At 38.8% G+C, this 22180-nt stretch overlaps 1 protein-coding gene across 4 annotated transcripts in view; it reads right to left on the bottom strand.

Moving 5' to 3' along the window:
• LOC121820822 (uncharacterized) overlaps positions 1-22180 on the bottom strand; it is a 187000-nt gene that overhangs the window by 125801 nt on the left and 39019 nt on the right. For 3 of the 4 annotated variants that reach the window (XM_076563827.1, XM_076563826.1, XM_076563831.1), the window contains exon 2: positions 320-412. In XM_076563827.1, coding sequence (XP_076419942.1) covers positions 320-391 — 72 coding nt within the window. In that variant the 5' untranslated portion in view covers positions 392-412. Of the gene's footprint in view, positions 1-319; positions 413-15037; positions 15085-22180 lie in introns of all 4 variants that reach the window. The other variant, XM_076563829.1, reaches the window with a different exon arrangement.

The following is a 22180-nucleotide window of genomic DNA, read 5'->3' on the forward strand; positions in this document are numbered from 1 at the left end:
AATTTTTATTTCCATATTTTAATTTATTTTCAGTTACACATTACAAAGTGACTAGCAAGGTGTTCCTGGGAGGGAGGGGGTGAAGGAGTTACAGCACACGTTTGAGGCTGAGCTCTTCTTTTCTGACACCATCTGCAAAACTGCAGACATAGGAACACAGATGCATCATATCCCTGACAAGCAAGACATAAGAACACAGATGCATCATATCCCTGACAAGCAAACATTTTACTTTTCCAATTAGTGGTATTAAGTAGTCACTCTCCCTGAGGACAAACAACTTCATGTCTCCTAAATGTTTTCAAACACTCTCCTTTACCTTTCTTCTCCTCTGACACAAAAACTGTGATGAAGTCTCCACAGGGATACATTCTCTGTCATTTATCTTCATTTCTGCATTTTAACGTATTTTCTGCAATGAAAACATAGAGGATTAACTTTCTTGGATCGGTTCTGAAACTATCTTTTTTTTTTCATTTTTGTTTGGGGGGATGTTTTCAAAAGTACTTTATTCTTTTGTACTCATAGGGTATTGACACTTAAAGAGTAGATACTAATGTTTAACAATGAAATATCTTCATATATGCTTACTGATTCACTAATTACTAGGACATCATTAAGAAGCAAAAATATTTATGCTAGCCTAGAATATGTGAAAATCATAAACTAAGAATCATAGCCTTGCCATTGTGGTTGGAACAAACTTAATTCAATATGTTTTAATATTTCTGAATTGTGGGATGACTCATTGCTAGCAGGGTTGAGGCCCAGTCAAGTAAAAAAGATACTTTCTGAGAGCCAGCCTGGATCTGCCTAAGGGCCTTAGCAACAGCAGCTGAAACATGATCTGGAGATTACTTGGATCAATGAAAGACAGCCATGTCACACCAGCTAATGCATATTCATCAGACCTCCCCTCAGGGAGGGGTGGAGGGTATGTAAGGCTTGTCTCTAACTAAATACACTGAGCTTGTTCTTTCAACATTCTCTTGGAGTCTCTGCCATTGACTCTGCACCTACTTGGCCCCCTCCCCCAAAGGGAACAACAGAAAGGTCTCTGTTACACTAAATCCTGTATAAGATAGTTGATTATTAGTGTTAATAGTCCCACTTTCATAAATATTTATGTTCTTTTATGGTTGGGAAATAAAAATGCACATTATTTTCCATTTATGTTCTTCTTTTAAAAATAAACACTGAGCCGGGCGGTGGTGGCGCATGCCTTTAATCCCAGCACTCGGGAGGCAGAGCCAGGTGGATCTCTGTGAGTTCGAGGCCAGCCTGGGCTACCAAGTGAGTTCCAGGAAAGGCGCAAAGCTACACAGAGAAACCCTGTCTCGAAAAACCAAAAAATAAAAAAAAAAAATAAAAAAATAAACACTGATTTAATTACTAATGTTACATAAATTACAGTACCTGTGAAAATGCTTTAGAAAACCTATTTGTCCATTATTCACATTCAAACTCTTTAAAAAGCAATTATGATCCACACAAAACCTCACTCTAGGGCTCCAATTTACACACACCTCTAGGAGCTCATGATTATGGAGTAGTTTTAATATGAGTATTTATTTATCTAAATAAAAGCCTTCTTCTATCTAATACTAGAATGCAAGTATCTGTTATTTTAAAATAAAACAAAAATCAAAACTTAAAATGTTACTATGTGCTATGAATCATCAATTCCAAAATGGGTTTCTAGCTGGGGAAAATTACAAATTGTCTAACTAGATGAAGAGTTTTAAATATATTCTTAGTGGAATCAAATAGAAAACATGATACAATCTCTTTGTAATGCAAATTTTGATGAACAGATTACACATGTCAAAATGTCCACTATTCTTGTAAGTATAAATACACAAGCTGAAACATAAACAGAGGACACACTCTCATATATGGTCATAAAATAGGAGTGTCCAAGGTAACATAAAACCTACTGCATTTATACTAAAATTGAAGACAACTGAGAGATTCCCAGATCACTGAAATTACTAACTCTAACTATTAAAATGTATTTAGGTGTATTGTCAGAGTTATGTTTTAAAATCACTCTAATGTGCATTTATTTCTGCAAACAGTCTTTGATCAAACATCAAACATCAAGCATCTTCTATTATGGGAGAACAGCACTGAGTCTTCTACTCATTACACATTTCCAGGCCATTCTCTGAATTGGCCACCACTATCTGAAAGTACTGACTGCCTACTTGAAGGTTAACAAAAAGTTTAAGTAACAAAGTTTCAGACTTACAAAATGGTGTCCTCAGACCAACTTTACATATGAAAGTGTGATAGACTACTGCATTGTAACAAAATTTCACAAATTGCCTAGGAACATCAGGGTCAGGTTTGTCAGAGAGCCTTTAGGATAAGAACATGCAATGGGAGGATTTAGTCATTTGAGCAACTCTGGTGAAAGATCCATTACTTACACAGTGACATTTCTGCATTTATAAAATAGAAAGTTGATTTCTGTTTTAAAGCTTCTGGTTGTCTTTGTGAGCTTTAACTTATTTCAATCCATAAAACATTCAATCAAGACTCACTCATAGTTCCAGTTTAAAAAAAAAAAAAACTCAGCAATTTAGGAGATGGCTCAGAAAACAAGAGTGCTTGCTGCCCACATACAATGACCTGCATTTGAATCTGCAAGATGCACATAAAAAAATGTAGGCATGCACTTGTAGCCCCAGTAATGTGGATGGCAGAGAAAGGGGCATCATGGGGGCTTGTTGGCTGTAAGTCTAGCTTCACATTCATGAGACCTTAAATCAATTGGATATGATAGAACAAGATATCAATATCCTTCTCTTACCTGCAAGCCAGCACAGACATATGCAACACACATACACATACACACACACACACACACACACACACACACACACACACACACACACAGAGTGAGACAGACAGAGAGAGAGAGAGAGAGAGAGAGAGAGAGAGAGATCAATAGCCAATGTATTGACTTTTGCCTGTACAAATTGCCTCTCTTAAAGTTGAAGTTTCCCCTAACAAGAACATACATTTGCTACCTGAAATGAAATGAATCCACTGCCTAAAACAAGACAGAATATTGGCTGTATCTTATCCAATGTCTGACTCTGGTTGAAGACTAGTAAGTACTTTTTGACCTTTCCATTTTCTATACCTGGATAAAGACTAATTCCTTTATTTATGAAAATTGATAAGGAATATAGCGTTATTTCTCTGTTAAATTTCTGTCTAACAGACCTGTCCATTGTTGAGAGTGGGATGTTGAAGTCTCCCACTATTTATGGGCGGGGTTTCATGTATGATTTAAGCTTTAGTAATGTTTCTTTTCCATTTGTGGGCTCCCTTGTATTTGGGGCATAAATGTTTAGCATTGAGACTTTATCTTTATCCTATGATGATTATATAATGTAATTCTCAATCTCTTTTGATTGATTTTAGTTTGAAGTCTATTTTTTTAGGTATTAGGATAACTACACCAGCTTGCTTCTTAAGTTCATTTGATTAGAAAGTGTTTTCCCAGCCTTTTACTCTGAGACAGTGTCTGTCTTTGAAGTTGAGGTGTGTTTCTTGTATGCAGCAGAAGGATCAATCCTGTTTTCCTATCTATTCTATTAGCCTGTGTCTTTTTATAGGCAAGTTGAGTCCATTGATATTAAGGGATATTAATGACCAGTGATTGTTAATTTCTGTTATCTTTTGGTAGTAGTGTGTGTGTGTATTTCCCTTCTTTGGGGTTTGCTGCTGTGGGGTTATCTATTGCCTCTGTTTTCATTTGTGTATCTGACTGCCTTAGGTTGGTGTTATCATTCTAGTGCATTCTGTAGGGCAGGATTTGTGGACAGGTACTGTTTAAATCTGGTTTTGCACTGAAATGTTTTGTTCAATCCATCTATGGTGATTGAAAGTTTTGCTGGGTAAATTAGTCTAGGCTGGCATCCATGGTCTCTTACTGTCTGCATAACATCTGTCTAGGAACTTCTGGCTTTCAAAGTCTTCATTGATAAGTCAGCTGTTATTCTGATGGGTCTGCCTTTATAAGTCATTTGGCCTTTTTCTTTTCTGCTCTTAATCTTTGTTCTTTATTCTGTATGTTCAGTTGTTTACTTATTATGTGGCAAGGGGACTTTTTTTGGTTGTCTAGTCTATTTGTTATTCTATAAGTTTCTTGTACCTTCAAAAGTATTTCCTTCCTTAAGTTGAGAAAGTTTTCTTCCATGACTTTGTTGAATATATTTTCTGTGCCTTTGAGTTGGTCTTCTCCTTCTTCTATCCCTATTATTCTTAGGTTTGGCCTTTTCATGGTGTCTGAGGTTTCCTGGACATTTTGTGTTATGGCATTTTTGGCTTTGTGTGTTCTCTGACTGATGAATCTATTTCCTCTATTGTATCCTCCATGCCAGAGATTCTCTCTTCTACCTCTTTTATTCTGTTGGTTATGTTTGTATCTGTGTTTCCTGTTCATTTACTCAGATTTTCTATTTCCAGGATTCCCTCAGTCTGTGTCTTTTTCATTGTTTCTATTTCAATTTTCAGTTCTTGAACTGTTTCCTTCACCTGTTTAATTACCTTTTCATGGTTTTCTTGCTTTTCTTTAAGGGATTTATTGATTTCTTCCATTTTTTGCTTGTTTTTTCCTCAAAATTTTTAAGGAAAATTTTCATTTCCTCTTTAAAGGCCTCTATCATCTTCATAAAATAACTTTGTAAAGTTATTTTTAAGGTTGCTTTCTTCTGCTTCTTCTACATTATAATGTTCAGGTCTTGGTGTTGTAGAACCACTAGGTTCTGGTGGTACCATATTGCTCCATATATTATTGTATGTATTTTTGCACCCATCCCTTCCTCCAATAGGTGCAAGAGCTATGTGTCTGAGCAAGCTGCTCTTGGTCCAATCTGTGCTTGTTATGTCTGTGTCTCAGAAGGCTGGCTACCTGGGGTCCAGTCTTAGCTCTGGGTCTAATTGGAACTGATAGATTCTGTGTCTCAGGAAGCCCCTCTTGGTCCAATCTGAGCTGGCTGAATTGTTGTCTCAGGGAGCCACTCTTTGTCCTGTCAGAGCTTTTAGTCCAATCAGAGCTGGTGGATTCTGTGTCTCAGGAAGCCCCTCTTGGTCCAATGAAAGGTGGTGGGTTCTGTGTCTCAGGAAACTGCTCTTGGTCCAATGAGATCAGGGTTTCTGTGTTTTGGGAAGCCACTGGGGTTATACGGAAATGTGTAGGTTTGGGGTAGGGTATGAGTCTTATAGATTGTAATGTCTGATGAGGGGTTTTGTGGGGGAGCCTGCTCACAGGAGTCTTCCCTGCTGGCCAGCAACTGGGGAATTGATGGGTCAAGACATTTTTTAAAATCTATTTTATTTATTTGTTTAAAAAGGGATCTTTCAATGTACCCATGGCTGTCTTGGAACTCACTGTGTAGGTCATGCATGCCTCAGATCCACAGAGATCTTCATGCCTCTGACACCAAAGTCCATGCCTAGCTAAAATTTGTAATTATTATGTTATTATAAAACCATTATTATTAATGTGCTTGTATGTGTGACATGTAACATGGCATGTGTGTGGAGATCAGAAAACCACTTTAGTGTCAATTCTCTCCTCCAACTGTTGGTTCTCAGAAGAAAACTCAGGGTGTCAGGCTTTCAATGTGAGCATTTTAACACCATACTGATAGCCTGAGAACTCTTTTCTTTATTTTGTGCAAATCTATGGATCACCAAACTCCTAGCTGATAGTGTCAGGCTTGCTTGAGACTACAGAGCTCTCGCAAGGCTAGAAGCTGCCTCAGGCCTCTCTAAGTGCAGAGATTATAAAGCTACCACAACAGGCAGGCAAGTGTTGTCAGGCATGTACCCTTTTGATGTTAGTCAGTGTGTGTTGCTCAGTGGTGGAGTGCTGTGGATATCATTCTATATAAATAAAACATTGATGGCCAGTAACCAGACAGGAAATATAGGTGGGACAAGGAGAGAGAAGAATTGGGGAAACAGGAAGAAGGAGGGAGAGACACTGCAGCCATCGCCAGGACAAACAGCATATAAAGACACCGGTAAGCCACAAGCGATGTGGCAAGGTATAGATTTATAGAAATGGGTTAATTTAAGATATAAGAACAGTTAGCAAGAAGCCTGCCATGGCCATACAGTTTATAAGTAATATAAGTGTCTGAGTGATTATTTTATACATGGATTGTGGGACTGCGGGGCTTGGTGGAACCTGGAGAGACGTTCTCCAGCAACAAATGGTGCAAGCTCTCCAGCAACAGTGGAGCACTGTTCAGTTTTGTGCTCAAACTGTGTTCAACTCCTGGCACCGAAAAAAAAAAAAAAAAAAAAAGGAAAGAAAAAAAAAGATATCCAAAATTCTGTATGTCTGTTTCTCTTGAGTCTTCCTGTGAAGTCAAGTGTTAATGTTGACTTTAAAAAACAAAACAAACAAACAATAACCACCTCAACTCACTGCACTCTACTGTCCTGGAAAACCACCCGAAATCCAGGGTGAGCCATTATTTGAGCAGCTTAGGTAGATAGATGCCTCTTGCATTCAGGAGAGAATTCTTGGGTGTAGATGTAAAAAACCCAGTGTTATGCAGTGCTTTTGTTATTATTGTAAAGGTTAAAATGACCTAGTAAACTTCTGCAATGAGAAGGGATCCTCGAGACTTTCTGTGGTTGGGGAGATGGTTCAATGGGTACACAAGTGTGAGAATGTAAGTTCAAACACTCAGCAGCCATATAAAAAGCCATGCACTGCCAAACACACCTGTAACTCCAGGACTGTGGGAGGCAGAGGCAGGAGGACTGCTGAGCTTTGCTGGCTGCCACCCTAGCCACCCGTTCACTAGGAGACCCTTTCTCAAAAGACTAAGGCAGAAAGTGATGAAGGAGAATATACTCTAAAGAGGTGCATAGAAATATGCACATCAACACACACACACATACACACACACACACATACACACACACACACACATTATTCCTCAGGTGGTGGTGACCCCCAACCATGAAATTATTTTGGTGCTCCTTTATAACTGTAATTTTGATACTGTTATGAATTATAATGTTAAATATCTGATAAGTGACCCTTGTGAGAGTGCCATTCATCCCCAAAGGGCTCATGGCACACAGGATGAGAACTGCTGCAGTCTAAACCAAGATCCTTTGCTGGAAAAATGGGCTCCTATCTCTCTAGATCAGGTTCCCAGACTCAAGTGAGCTCAGGTACTCAAAACCTTTGTAATAAACTTTACATACATTTTTATCAACAAGCATAACAGATCTCCTCAGCTGATACCTCCTTTGAAGATTTATAACCCTCTTAATCCTTGAGTTTAATATCCAATTATCTTGCTCAAGCACTGTAATCAGTGAAAATGTTCCCCCCTTCCTTCCTACTTAATTTTCAATGTTTCTTAATTGCCTCCAGTTTTTCATTATCCCACTGAAGGCACTGATACAGCTTAATAGTAACCAGCCAGTTCAATTCCCTTGTATGTATTGTTCTGGTATTAAAAGTCTTATTGTTTTATAACTGAGTAATACTCACTCCATTGTGTATATATACCACATTTTCTTTATCCATTCCATTCTTTTGTTGAGGGGCATCTAGATTGTTTCCAGGTTCTGGCTATTATGAATAATGCTGCTATGAACATAGGTGAGCAAGTGTCCTTGTGGTATGATTGAACATGCCTTGGCTATATGCCCAGGAGTTTTACCATTGAGTCTTGAGGTAGATTGATTCTCAATTTTTTGAGAAACCATCATACTGATTTCCAAAGTGGATGTACAAGTTTACACTCCCACCAACAATGGAGAAGTTTTCCCCTTACTCCACATCCTCAACCAAAGAATGGATAAAGAAAATGTATTACATATATACAATGGAGTATTATTCAGCTGAAAAAATGACATCATGAAATTTGCAGGCAAATGGATGGAACTAGAAAATATCATCCTGAGTGAGGTAACACGGACTCAGAAAAACAAACATGGTATGTACTCACTCATAAGTGGATACTAGATATAAAATAAATTTAACCAGACTATGACCCAGACCTCCTGAGAAGCTAGGTAATAAGGAGCACCCCTGAGAGGGATGCATGTATTGCCTTTGGAAAGAGAAATAGATGAGATCCCCATGAGTAAATGGGGGGGGGGCAATAAAGGGAAGGGGATGGGGAAAGAGAACATGAGGGAACAGGATAGTTGAGCTGAGAGAGGGAAAGAGTGGAGAACAATGAAAGAGATATCTTGATATAGAGAGCCATTATGCATTTAGGGAAAAACCTGGTGTTAGGAAAATTCACAGGAAACCACAAGGATGGCCCTAGCTAGCCTAGACTACTAGCAATAGTGGAGAGGGTGCCTGAACTGTCCTACTCAGTAATCAGATTGGTGATCTGAATACCCTAACTGTCATCATAGAGCCTACACCCAGTAACTGATGGAAGCAGATGCAGAGACCCACTGCCAAGCACCAGCCTGAGCTCTGGGAGTCCAGTCAAAGAGAGGGAAGAGGGATTATATGAGCAAGGAGTGCCAAGATAATGATGGGGAAATCTACAGACATGACTGAACCAATCTTGTAGGAACTCACAAACTTTAGACCAAGCCGGACCAGAACCTCCACTTATGGGACATAGTTGCATAGCTTGGTCTGTTTGAGGGGCCTCTGGTAGTGGGATCAGGATATCCCTGATCCATGAGCTGGCTTTTTGAAGCCCGTTACCTACAGTGAGAAACCTTGCTCAGCCTTGATGTAGGGGGAGGGGCTTGGTCCTTCATTAACTTAATTTACCAGGGATTGCTGACTCACTATAGGAGCCCTTACCATTTTGGAGGAGGGGTGAGGGTCTGAGTCAGAGGGGGAAGGCTGGAGGGGAGAAGAGATGATTGGGGGATCTGTGGTTGGTATGTAAAATGAATAAAATAATCTTAAATTTAGAAAATAAAAGCCTCATTAACTGAAAAGTACAGGCCTACCCATCCTCTGAAAAATTAGTTCAAATCAATGAGTGAATTTTCTAACAACAGAAACATATTTTTCTGATAATCTTGGTGCCTGATATAACTCAACCTGCTGAGTTAGTTTTTGTGTAAATGGTTTCAGAGCTGACCACTCTGCATTGGAAAACCAATAAGGAGGCTCTTTCCTGTGAAAGGTTAATTCTCCTTCTCCTAGCAGTCATTAGTTGCCTACACTTCTTTGTCTAGGGGTGGACCCCATGAAAATTTCTCTTTCCACGTTAACATATTCATTGATCTTGCCATTGACTGGTCTTGTTCATGCAGCCAATTCTAGTAGAGACTGTTTCCCACCAGACTTCCTTGTTTTCTGGCTCTTTCCATATTTTTGTGACCTTCTTCTACAATGTTGGTTGAGCCATAGATGCAGGAACTGTCTAAGTAGACATAAAATCCTGTCGAAAAGTATGAAATTATACCTGAAAGGAAGCCAGTTTCCTGAAGCTAGCGAACTCATGGACCTTAGTATTTAATCATATACATAATCACATAGCCTCTAGCTTGACCAGCATAATCCCTAACTACATTCTAAATCTTATCCTTATATCAACAAGTAAATACAGCTCTCACTCCCTTCTCAAAGAAGTCTCTTCATACAGCAAATGGAGACCATATGAGAAACGATGACTGGACATAATGATGGGATCTAATATGTAGACCAGCTCCAACACATATACCATGCAGGTTTTGTTTGTTGTTGTTTTCTTTTTTGAGGCATAATTTCATGTAATATATAAGCTGGCTTTGACCTTTCAATGTAGCACAGGATGATCTTGAACAGCTGATTCTCCCACGTTTGTCTCCCCACAGATGACATTACAGCAAGAAAACACCACATCTTGCTGCAATGTATTTCTGACAACATTTCAATCATCCCAAATAAGACCTTTTGAGTCAAACAGTGAGAGCTCATTTATACCTCAAGTGACCGAGCAGAGTATGATCTCAACTCCATAGGAGAATCAGATCCAGATCGGGTCATTGTTGAATGTGGTCAGCTAACTGCAGCTGTTGAGGGTTAGAGACAAGTTCTATTTTGAAGAAAAGAGAACTCAGTGCATTCTAGCCATGTATTGACCTTTGTTCTTTATGTGTTTGTGGTGGTATTGTGTCCCCCAAAATATTGTGCACCCTAATAAACTTATCTGGGGTCAAAGAACAGAACAGCCACTAGATACAGAGGCTAGAAAATGGTGGCACTCACACCTTTAATCCTATCATTCCAGAGGCAGAAATACCTCTGGATCTCTGTGAGTTCAAGGCCACATTGGAAACAGCCAGGCATGGTGACACACGCCTTTAATCCCAGGGAGTGGTGGCAGAAAGCAGAAAGATATATAAGGCGTGAGGACCAAAACCTAGAAGCTTTTGATTGGTTAAGCTTTTAGGCTTCTGAGCAATAGTTCAACTGAGATTCATTCTGGATGAGGACTGAGAGGCTTCCAGTCTGAGGAAACAGGATCAGCTGAGGAACTGTCAAGGTGAGGAAGCTGTGGTTTGTTCTGCTTCTCTGATCTTCTAGCATTCACCCCAATAACTGGCCTCAGGTTTGATTTTATTATTAAAACCATCAAAGATTCGTGCTACATGTGTTTAAGGCTGTCTTGTGGCCTTCGTATAATATAATATCTGTAGATATGTTATCAATATGTTAAAATGCATTTCATAAATGACAAGAATAAAAGGCAATAAGCTTCATTAACACCAAAAATATTTGTCTTGCAATATAGTAACAGAAAGTCCTAAATGATAAGTGTAAACAATTATTATCATTGTTGCAAAAGAACAAATTAATAATGGTATTATTTGAGCAGTAACATTTGGAAAATTTTGATTTCTAGTTAAAATATTTACTTATGTAGCCTTTATTTATGCTTATTTTTCATATGAAGCCAGATTTATCAGGTAGGGTAATAATTATCTTCAAATATTAAACTAGGTTTTCTTTTTACACATTAAAATTGACTAAAGAATTTTAGAAAATATAATCCTAACTGTATCTCTTTGTGAAACATCAAATTAAACATGAGATCCATTAGAAATATGCATTTCCCAAGAAACATGACCAGCCCTAATAGCTATAATTAATTCAAGAGTCTGGGCATATTTGTTAAGGAGAACAGGAATACTGGTTTTTGTATCATTTTCTCACAAGCCTCATTATTTGGAAGCAGGCCTTCTCAGAGTTTTTAACAGTTCTGCCTTTCCCAATAGTAACATTTGCAACTTACGAAGGTCCTATATGGTTCTCAGTACATTTTCAGCAAACCAGTTAAACCTTAAGGTTCTGCTGTGCAACTGAGCATCCATCAGATGGCCTGCTGTTTCCTCTAAGATGAAGCATCTTCTCCTGAAGACAAAAGGGAGGCTCTTTTGTTAGAAAGCTTCAAAAACTTGCTAGTCTCTGAAAGTTGCCAGAGTCATAGGCATCTCTACAAGATTAAACAAGTGGTAACATTGCTCGAGAGAGAAGGCTAACTGGACTAGCTCCCTCCAAAATCAGCAGGAAGTTCCAAGGATTCCAGCTTCATGAGTCATCATGCATAGTATCATGGACATTTCTATAAGGGGCTCCTGTGAGTCACTGGTCACATATGTTATTGTAAGTAATAGCAGTATAGTCGCTGGTTCGCTAAGTGAGACTTAGATGGGCTTGTTTCTCTGCATTGTCACCAATACTGGAGCTTTGGTGAACAGATATATTTATGTCCTCCAATGAACATACTATACAGAATGGTCCTTAGGATATATTTGCTAGCATCAAATGCAGTACAAATAATAGGATCTTTTATCCAGAAAAAGCATGGAAAAGAGTCAGAAATAATATTGTTAGTAATCTGTATATATACATAACTTAGAGTCAGTTAACATTCATGACATCTGTTCATTAGTTTGTAATATCTATCTATCTATCTATCTATCTATCTATCTATCTATCTATCTATCTATCTATAGGGAAAGAAGTTAAAAGAGACCATATATACACATAATATGCAATGTTTGCTCAAGTTTAATCTGTATAGTTGATAATGTAAATTAAACAATGGCACATGTTATTGAGATTAATGCCAGCCTCTATAAAAATGTTTTTATTAGCTCAATACAGATCAAAACAGAGTGGCTGCTAATATTATTTTTAAGTAAAACAATGTTTTTTTAAACCAATTCCTAAATTTTGGTGAGATTGAGTGCTTAGTGCTGAGAGTACTGAAATATACCTGCCTCTAAGGAAATTGTCACCAAGGTTAATGTTTGGAGATATTGTTGTGCTGATTTTACTAACAATGAACCTGTGCTGAGAGTGTTGACAGATTATTACCACAATTTCACTACATAAGTGGGTATTTAGTCTCAGTGTCTTGCAGGCTTGTGTTTGGACTCTAGAAGATGCTGTGTCTACATCACCACTGTATCGCAAGGCAGTTTCCCCCTCTTTTCTCCCTCCGAGTTCTTAGAGACCACATCTGCACAGATCTGATTACTACACCCATAGCATTATTCACCTTCTCTCTAAATGAAAAACTCCTGCAAAGTGACAATTTTAATCATCTATACATTTTGGATGTTGCCATTTTTTTCTATAATAAGACATTCTGACTTAGGCTTTAAATCTCAACACTTGAAAGATTGAGGTAGGAGGTTCAGGAGCTCCACATCATCCTTAGTGATGTAGCTATTATTTCAAGGGAAGTCTGAGATAAATAGGACCTTCTCTTTAAAAGCAGAAAATATTTTTCTGCAGATAGTGATATTTTCTCTTGCACTTTCTTTTTAAACAGTACTTCAAATACATTTAGTGTAAGCAGAATGCATAGTGGTCACCACTTTTTTTATTTCTTGCATTTATGATATTGCTCCTTGACCATTTTTACTTTCATTTCACAGTTAAATGGCCTTTCCTCTAATTTAGTTTGGACTCAGTATCTAGCCAGTTCAGGAATTCTTTCCAAAGCTGAAGTCACTTGAGGATCTGCAATCTTTTCACAGCTCACTTAAGACTTCACCATGTCTCACCCTATATTATTCAAATCTTATTTATGTTTAAGTGACTTGCGAGGAGTGGTGGGATATCTTAGATTTTTCTTAATTGTCAAACTTCATTGTTCTTTGTTATTAATTGAAATGGAATATTTTTCATATTTTCTCAACCTACCCACATGATATTATATCACTATTTATTAGATATTTTACTTATGTAAAAATTTTACCATTGTAACAATTTAATAGGAATAAAAACATATATTAGCTCATGGTTTTAGTGGGCTTAGGCCATGGTTACTTGGTCCAGTGCACTTGGGCAAAACATCGTGCTGGCAGATTATATGAGAAAAGAGAGCTGTTCATATCATGCTATTTATGGAAGTAGAATGAAAGGTGACAGGCATAGGATTATTTGCTGAATGATGCAATTTTAGAGACCCAGGTCCTCCAGTTATGTCTCATTTTCTAAATTAGGATTTATAACATCTCAAAGCAGTGCCACCAGTAAAGGAACATGCACTCAAAACATGAGGTTTGAGAAAAGAATAGTCTTCAGTCATAACACAATGACTTGTGCTGCAGAGGGTATTAGGTATCTGTATATCATTCAATAATTAGCCTAAAATGTAGTGATGCAAACCTAGTAGACTTGCAGTTTCTTACAAGTCTGCAGATTTACTAAGATTTCTGGATTATATTGTGAGAATCTCACTGATTCCCATGGACTCAATAAAGCATCTCTAATCTCTACCAACACAATTGGAAAATGGAAATAGAAATAATAAAGAAAACATAAACTGAAGCAATCCAAGAAATAAAAATTTTAGGACTATAAACCAAAATTACACAGGCAAGTTTCACAAACTGAATACAAACAAAGGAAGAGAAAATATCCGGCATTAAAGATACAATAGAATAAATGGATATATTTGTCATTAAAAATATTAAATCTAAAAAAAATTTTGACACAAAACATCTAGGAAATCTGGGGCATTATGGTAAGACCAAACCTGGGAATTATAAGAAGAGAAGAATACCAGCTCAAACTCTAAGACAATATTTTCAAGGAAATCAGAGAAGGAAATTTTCTTAGTCTAAAGGAGGAGCCTATCAAGGTATAAAAAGCATACAAACACCAAATAGTTTGGACCAGAAAAGAATGTCCTCTCATTACATAATAATCAAAACATTAAATATACAGAATCAAGAAAGAATATTAAAGGCTGCAAAGGAAAATATAAAGTAACATATAAAGGCAGACCTATTAGAATTAACCTGACTTCTCAATGGAGAATCTAAAAACCAGAAGGGCTTGGAAACTTTTGATATAAGCTCTTAGAAACCATAGATGCCAGTCAAGATTACTATACCCAGCAAAACTTTCAATCACTGTAAATGGAGAAAATAAGATATTCAATGATAAAGTCAAGTTTATACAACATGTACAAATACAGCACTGCAGAAATGACTAGAAGGAAAAATCCAACCCAAGGAGGTAAACTACACACATGATAACACAAAAAACTAATAATCTTACATTATCAGGAAAAAAAAAACAAAAAAGGAACACCCACACTCACATACACACAAACCACCATCACCACCACCACCACCAACAACAACAAAATAACAGGAATTGGCAATCATTGTTCATTGATATCTCTCAATATCAGAGGCCTCATATCCCCAATAAAAAGACAAAGATTAGCAGAATGAACCAAAACCAGGATCCATCCTTCTACATCATACAACCAACACACCTGAATATCAAGGATAGCTATTACCCCAAGGTTGTAATAAGATATTCCAGGGAAATGGACCTAAGAAACAAGCTGGTATATCCATTTTAATATCAAGCCAAATAGGCTTTCAACAAAAATTAACTCAAAGATATGGGAAAAGACACTACATATTCATCAAAGGAAAATTCAAGCAAGATAACATTTAAATTATTAACATCTATGTCCCAAACACAAGACCACACACCTTTATAAAACAAACACCTCTGCAGCTTAAATCACACATTGAAACTCACTCACTGATAGATGCGGACTTCAATCTCACTCTCACTAATGTACTGTCCTAAAAAAAAGGAGAAATGTGGAAGTTACCTGATATAATAAACCAAATGAACCTGATTCTTTTTTATTTTATAATTTAATTTAATTTTACACATCAGCCACAGATTCCCCTGTTCTCCCCCTCTCGCCCACCCCTCCCCCCAGCCCACCCCCCATTCCCACCTCCTCCAGATCAAGGTCTCCCCCGAGGACCGGGGTTGACCTGGTAGACTCAGTCCAGGCAGGTCCATTCCCCCCTCCCAGACCGAGCCAAGTGTCCCTGCATAAGTCCCAGGATTCAAACAGCCAACTCATGCAACGAGCCCAGGACCTGGCACCAATGCACAGCTGCCTCCCAAACAGATCAAGCCAAATGACTGTCTCACCCGTTCATGGGGCCTGATCCAGTTGGGGGCCCCTCAGCCTTTGGTTCATAGATCCTGTGCTTCCATTCATTTGGTTATTTGTCCCGGTGCTTTGTCCAACCTTGGCTTCAACAATTCTCGCTCATATAAACCCTCTTCTTTCTCACTAATTAGACTCCCAGTGCTCCACCAGGGGCCCAGCCGTGGATGTCTGCCTTCAGATTCCTCAGTCCTTGGATGGGGTTTATGGCACCACTATCTGGGTATCTGGCCATCCCATCACCAGAGTAGGTCAGTTCCTGCCATCTCGCGACCATTGCCAGCAGTCTTTTGCGGGGGTATCTTTGTGGATCTCTGTGGGCCTCCCTAGCTCTCTGCTTCCTCCCCTTCTCACCTTCTCATGTGGTCTTCATTTACCATGGTCTCCTATTCCTTGTTCTCCCTCTCTTTTCTTGATCCAGTTAGGATCTCCCACTCTCTTTCTCTCGACTGTCACCCTTCATTGTTCCCACTCATGAATGGGAAAAGATCTTCACCAACCCCACATCTGACAGAGGACTGATATCCAGAATATATAAGGAACTCAAGAAATTAGACATCAAAAGGACCAACAGTCCAATTGAGAAATGGGCTTTAGAACTAAACAGAGAATTCTCAACAGAGGAATCCCAAATGGCTGAAAGACATTTAAGGAATTGCTCAACTTCCCTTATCATCAGGGAAATGCAAATCAAGACTACTCTGAGATACCACCTTATGCCTGTCAGAGTGGCTAAGATCAAAAACACTGAAGACACTTTATGCTGGAGAGGATGTGGAACTAGGGGAACTCTCCTCCACTGCTGGTGGGAATGCAAGCTTGTACAACCACTTTGGAAATCAATATGGCGCTTTCTTAGAAAATTGGGAATCAATCTCCCCCAAGATCCAGCTATACCACTCCTGGCCATATACCCAATAAATGCTCAATCATACCACAAGAGCACTTGCTCAGCTATGTTCATATCAGCATTGTTTGTAATAGCCAAATCCTGGAAACAACCTAGATGCCCTTCAACTGAAGAATGGATAAATAAATTGTGGCACATATACACAATGGAATACTACTCAGCAGAGAAAAACAATGACATCACACGGTTTGCAGGCAAATGGATGGATCTAGAAAAAATCATCCTAAGTGAGGTAACCCAGACTCAGAAAGCCATCCACATTCTTAATACTTGGAAATCCTCAAAGTAACCTTCTTCCTGTATACCCATGCCTATATGCCTTTCTGTTCAGTATCTCACTTCTTCTCTCCACCCAGCTGCATCAGTTCCTGTCTGTATAGACCTTCAGACCTCTATGGTTAGTGCTGGGATTAATGGCATGTGCCACCATGCCTGACTCTCTTCCCCAGTGTGTCCTTGAACTCAAAGAGATCCAGATGGATTTCTGCCTCCCGAATGCTAGGATTAAAGGCATGTGCTACCACTGCCTGACTTCTTTGTTTAATATAGTGGCTGACTTTTTCCTCTGATCCTCAGAGAAGCTTTATTAGGGTGCAAAATTTATTGGTGGACACAATATATCACCACATTTTCTTAATTCAATCCTACTTAGTGGGACATCTTTTATGGGAATATAACAATATATTCTGTGTCACTCAACCATACTATAGTCATATTCCTATGTCTGCATACATTATTTCAAATCGGTCTCATTTTCATACTTTTACTGTAGTTTGCTAAACAACTATGTAGAATAATATCACTTACCCTTTTATATTTTGAAAACAGCACCATTAAAATGATGTATTTTCAAAAACAACAAAAAGATGTTGGGTATGTTCAATTTGCAGCACAAATCCACTAGATCCACTAGAATCCACAGAAAATTCCCTACAAATTATAACAGGAAAGCTGGTTCCAAAGTTATGTGCCATGTGGAAAAACTCAGAATTCTCAATAGGGTTACGAAGAAATAGTACACACAGTGACACAGTGTTACTTCTGTATTTATCACAAATCTACAACAATCAAGCATGTGTACAGTATTTTTGGAAGAATAAAGGGATGGAGAGAAAAATCCAGGAACAACAGCATAAAAATGTGGTCAAGTCTTCATCAAAAGACCTAAGGAAACTGAACCAGTAAAAATGTGAACTTGACCAATGTTACCTATGATTTTATGTGTACAGAAACTAAATAAACACAGACTTTACAACTCCCACAAAAATAACTCAAAATGACCTTTAAATGCTGTATTTATCACCCCCCAGCTTCTGCTCTCTCTTACAAACAGAGAAGCCAAATGCCCTAGAGATCTTTCTGGAAATGGAGGTGACCAGAAAAGTCAGCTGAGGCACAGCATTCCCTCATTCTTCCTTGTATTTTCAGGCAAACCCAATTTGACTGATGCCCACACAAAAACAATGTTGAAGATTAATTTAATGTCCAATTCCTGCTACATGTATTATGGCACAGGATGTAGAATCTACCCTATCCACCTGCCGAACACCAAGCACATCCAAAGAGCCTTTAAAATTCAGAAACTCCATTTGTTCCCTGGAATTTACTTTCCTTGCACCATGCCATTGTGGCTGGTGGTAGATGAAAATTAATAGCATTCTAATAAAAGATGATCCCCATCAGCTACTTTCTAACAGTTTCTAACGTATTTGTAAAACTTATCACACAAAACTGAATATGGAATGCAATATTGAGAATTCCTAGAAACTAGACCTTCAGTTTTTCAATCTGTCTTCCCACTGCACACCAAAAGCAATGTCTGTGTGTGCACAGTGAACAGTGATATTGTATTCACCACAGGTCCCATGGCCAGGCCTGCAGAGACTTCCTGTTCCTAGGGAATACACACTCAGGGAGGCATAGAGGCTAAGGGCCACAGTCAGTGTCACCACATTAACCAACAGAACCACAAACTGACTCATGGTGCATTCAATTACCAGCAGGTGTGACAACTCAGTCAATCTGCTCCTTCTGCCCAGAAGGAAATGCCCCAACTCACCATGGCACGGCTTATGGTCTCCTGCACAGCTCCCTAAAGCTGCATTGGAAGAAAAAACAAAATATACTTCTCATTGGTACTTCTGATTTCAAGGCCTGCCAGGGGTCTCTAAACCAGCTGGGACTCAGGACAGCAGCACCTCCTCCACTGGATGAACAGAGGCAAAATGACCTAACAGCCTTGTTTATCACATTGCTCAAATTCTGAGACTCTTAATGATATCCTGGGCTATTGGAGACTGTAGAAGCTCCATGTTTCAGGCTTTGTTATCCAAGGCATATACATTTTTCCTACATTTGCTAATCAACTCCACACCTGGAGCTCTCCTTGGCCTTCCTAAGGTTCTAGAATCTATGACACTTTCAGGTGTCCACTGTAATCATCAACTTTTCAGGCCCTGTCTGTAGGTGTTTGAAATCTGTTACAGGTCATCATTCAATCTTGGATTGGCAATCAAGACATTCAGGCAGAAGAATCACAGCAAATTCCCAAACAATCTGGGCTTTATCCAGATAAACAATGGTATCATTTCTATTCTTTCAGTGTACTATATGTTGATTCTACTATTTATCTGACAACTTACTGAAATTGAGGAGATGCAAAGGGGGGACGAGGAGACCCAGTAGATAAGAAGAGACATGAAGGAGACGGGGAAGAATAGGAGGACACAGGAGAAAACCTGTGTAGCTCTGGGCAATGGAGTTGCTGGCAGTTCTCTGAGTCCCAGTATCAGCTCCTTGGAGACTCTAATGTCTGAGCCATCTAGTCATGACCTCCTGGAAATGGTGCACTGGAAAGAGCCTGATAAACTGCTCCTGTTTCCAATTTTGTAATTATTGTTTTTGTCTCAAACTAGCCTGGCTTGGTTTTTGTCAAGTAACAAGGAGACTGAGATGTGAGTTGAAAAGGGGCAGAAAGCCATTAGCTGCATTCAATCAGCAGCCTGATACATTATCCTCCCCATTCCCTATGCCCACACATCCTGAGACCCTGCCATTACAGAAATGTTGTGATCTTGGATTTCAAGGAACTGGAACTCACATCTCCCACAGCTCAGAACTTTGGGTTCAAATGCTAACTGAAGAATACACCTTTAGCCTTGGGAGTGAGATTATCCAGAGGCCAAAAGGCTTGCTCTGCTCTGGAGAAGACAAGGGACTCTTGCCTGAGCCCATCATTGTCACATCTGTTCCTTCAGGCCTACTTCCAAATCCCATTGTAGAACTACTCCTTGGATGATATTGGAACCCTTAAACTCTGGCCTCTGCCTCGTAAGTTCTGTGATCTCAGGATTGTGACACCATGACTGGTTTGGATGATTACTTATTTAGCTTTACTAAGTTCCATAGCATCAACATGTGGACACTCAAATATTAACAAATTATTTATTTATTTATTCATTCATTCATTCATATTTTTATTTTTTTGAAGACAGGGTTTCCCTGTGTAGTTTTGGTGCGTAGATCAGGCTGGCCTCAAACTCACAGAGATCCTCCCTCCTCTGCCTCCCAAGTACTGGGATTAAAGGCGTGCACTACCACCACCACCACCACCACCACCACCACCACCACCACCACCACCACCATCTGGCTCAAATATTAACAATTTAAAAGTGAGTAAAGAGAATGTTTATAGAAAGTAGTCATTGTGGCAGGTAATGGTGGTTGATCACAACCATATCCATAGTCACGAAACAGACTGTATAAAATGTTGGTCCTTATTACACAATCTAGTACCAAGACAATGGAATGAAATGGTGCTATCACTTCTGGAATGGAGAAGAGTCTTCTCATTCCAACGAAGTGAATATATAAGCTAATCTCTCATAAGCACACCCCAGATAATAACATGATCTAGATAAGCCCTGACAGGTATGCCTGGAGGATTGTCCCTTGGCTGATTCTACAGCTTATGAAGTTGAAAATCAGTATTAACCATCACACAAAATTTGCTGTGTAGCTTGCCCATGTAGACAGAGAAAACATTCCTCTTTTTATTGATATCTCAAATACCAATAAGCATGTTTGAGGCTAAAGTATATAAAAATGTTTGAGTATATACTTACTTCTTTCCCAAAGAATTACTGTAAGCAGTAATTCTTTGGTGATCTCCAGGACAGAATTTATGAACCTCATATAGAATAAGGCACAGTGAAGAACTCTTCTGACCCATGCTTTTACCTTATTAATGCAGAACCCCACACAAGCACCTCAGAAACTCACCTATGATCTTATTACCAAAAAGAAGTAGAGAGAGGGAGGGAGAAAAGGAGAGAGAGAGAGAGAGAGAGAGAGAGAGAGAGAGAGAGAGAGAGAGAGAGAGACTCTTTAAGAATCCATTGAAATGGAATTTAGGTCACCAAAACTGCATACATGGCTTTGTATAATTCTTATGTGTGACTCTCCCTCACAAGACCACACTTTCCCAAAGTCCTTTCTTTCTACTAATATCTGTGGTACGTCCATGATAAACAAACATCTCCTTTTAGCCAGTTGTTGTCATATGAGGCTTAGGTGAGTGGATCTCTGGAAAATCCAGGTCTTGCATATGTACTATCTCGTGGTTTCCAGGCCAGAAAGGGTTAGAAAGTCAGACTGTGACTCAAAACAGACTCACTCATCAAAATCTCTACTTAATAAACTTCAGGGCTAAGAAAATAGTTTAACTGGTATTTTTGTTGAACCATTCCAAAGTTTCACTAAATAGTTTTAGAGGAAGCCACTAGAGCCATAAATGGGGTGCAAGCCTGTAATAGTAACACTCTAGAAATAGAGGCGGGAAGATCACTGTCAGTTTGAAGAACCTGTGCTATATAGTCTCTCTTCCCACACCTACACTCACACACACACACACACACACACACACACACACACACACACACACAGTATAAGAAGAACAAAATTGAATAGTAAAGAACACAGGATATTCGGGAGGATATCTCTTAAAGTTATTTCAGGTGTCAGCCACTGGTCCCTGCCAAATCATTCTCAGAAGGGAATATACCTGACTATGGTAGCAGAGCCAGCTAGTTCCCCTTGAATTCCAGCCTGCTCAGTCTACATAGTGAGTATGATAATGGAACATGTCTCAATAACACACACACACACACACACAAATATAGTTAAATATAATTTTTCTTTGTTGTTATACACAGGGTCTCATAAGAAAGCTCCAGCTGGCTGGGCGGTGGTGGCGGCAGCGGCGGCGCACGCCTTTAATCCCAGCACTCGGGAGGCAGAGGCAGGTGGATCTCTGTGAGTTTGAGGCCAGCCTGGGCTACCAAGTGAGTTCCAGGAAAGGCCCAAAGCTACACAGAGAAACCCTGTCTCGAAAAAAAAAAAAAGAAAAAGAAAAAAGAAAAAAGGAAGCTCCAGCTGGCCTAGAACTCACAATGTTTAATGAATATTATATATTGAATATTTTAAAACAAATTCCATTAAATGTTTATTTCTATACCAATGGCTCATTATTCAAAGCAAGACAGTTTTCTATACTAGAGGGAGTTTCCAAGTAATTTTCTTTACATTTCCTTAAATTTGAAAAGAACTGGAAGTTGAAAGTTTCACACTGTTAATATTCCTATGCTGTTTTCCTTCATCCACTCATTCTATGAAATCAATATTAATCTCTTCTTGAAATCTATTTTATAAATATTTTAATTATATTATTTGTAAAATGAGCTTCTTTGTACATTCTGTTTTAATGATAAGACTCTAAATGTGAAAACTCAAAAAAATGACTATT

This window comes from Peromyscus maniculatus, chromosome 2 (assembly GCF_049852395.1).
Source record: "Peromyscus maniculatus bairdii isolate BWxNUB_F1_BW_parent chromosome 2, HU_Pman_BW_mat_3.1, whole genome shotgun sequence".
Classification (NCBI taxonomy): Eukaryota; Metazoa; Chordata; class Mammalia; order Rodentia; family Cricetidae; genus Peromyscus; species Peromyscus maniculatus.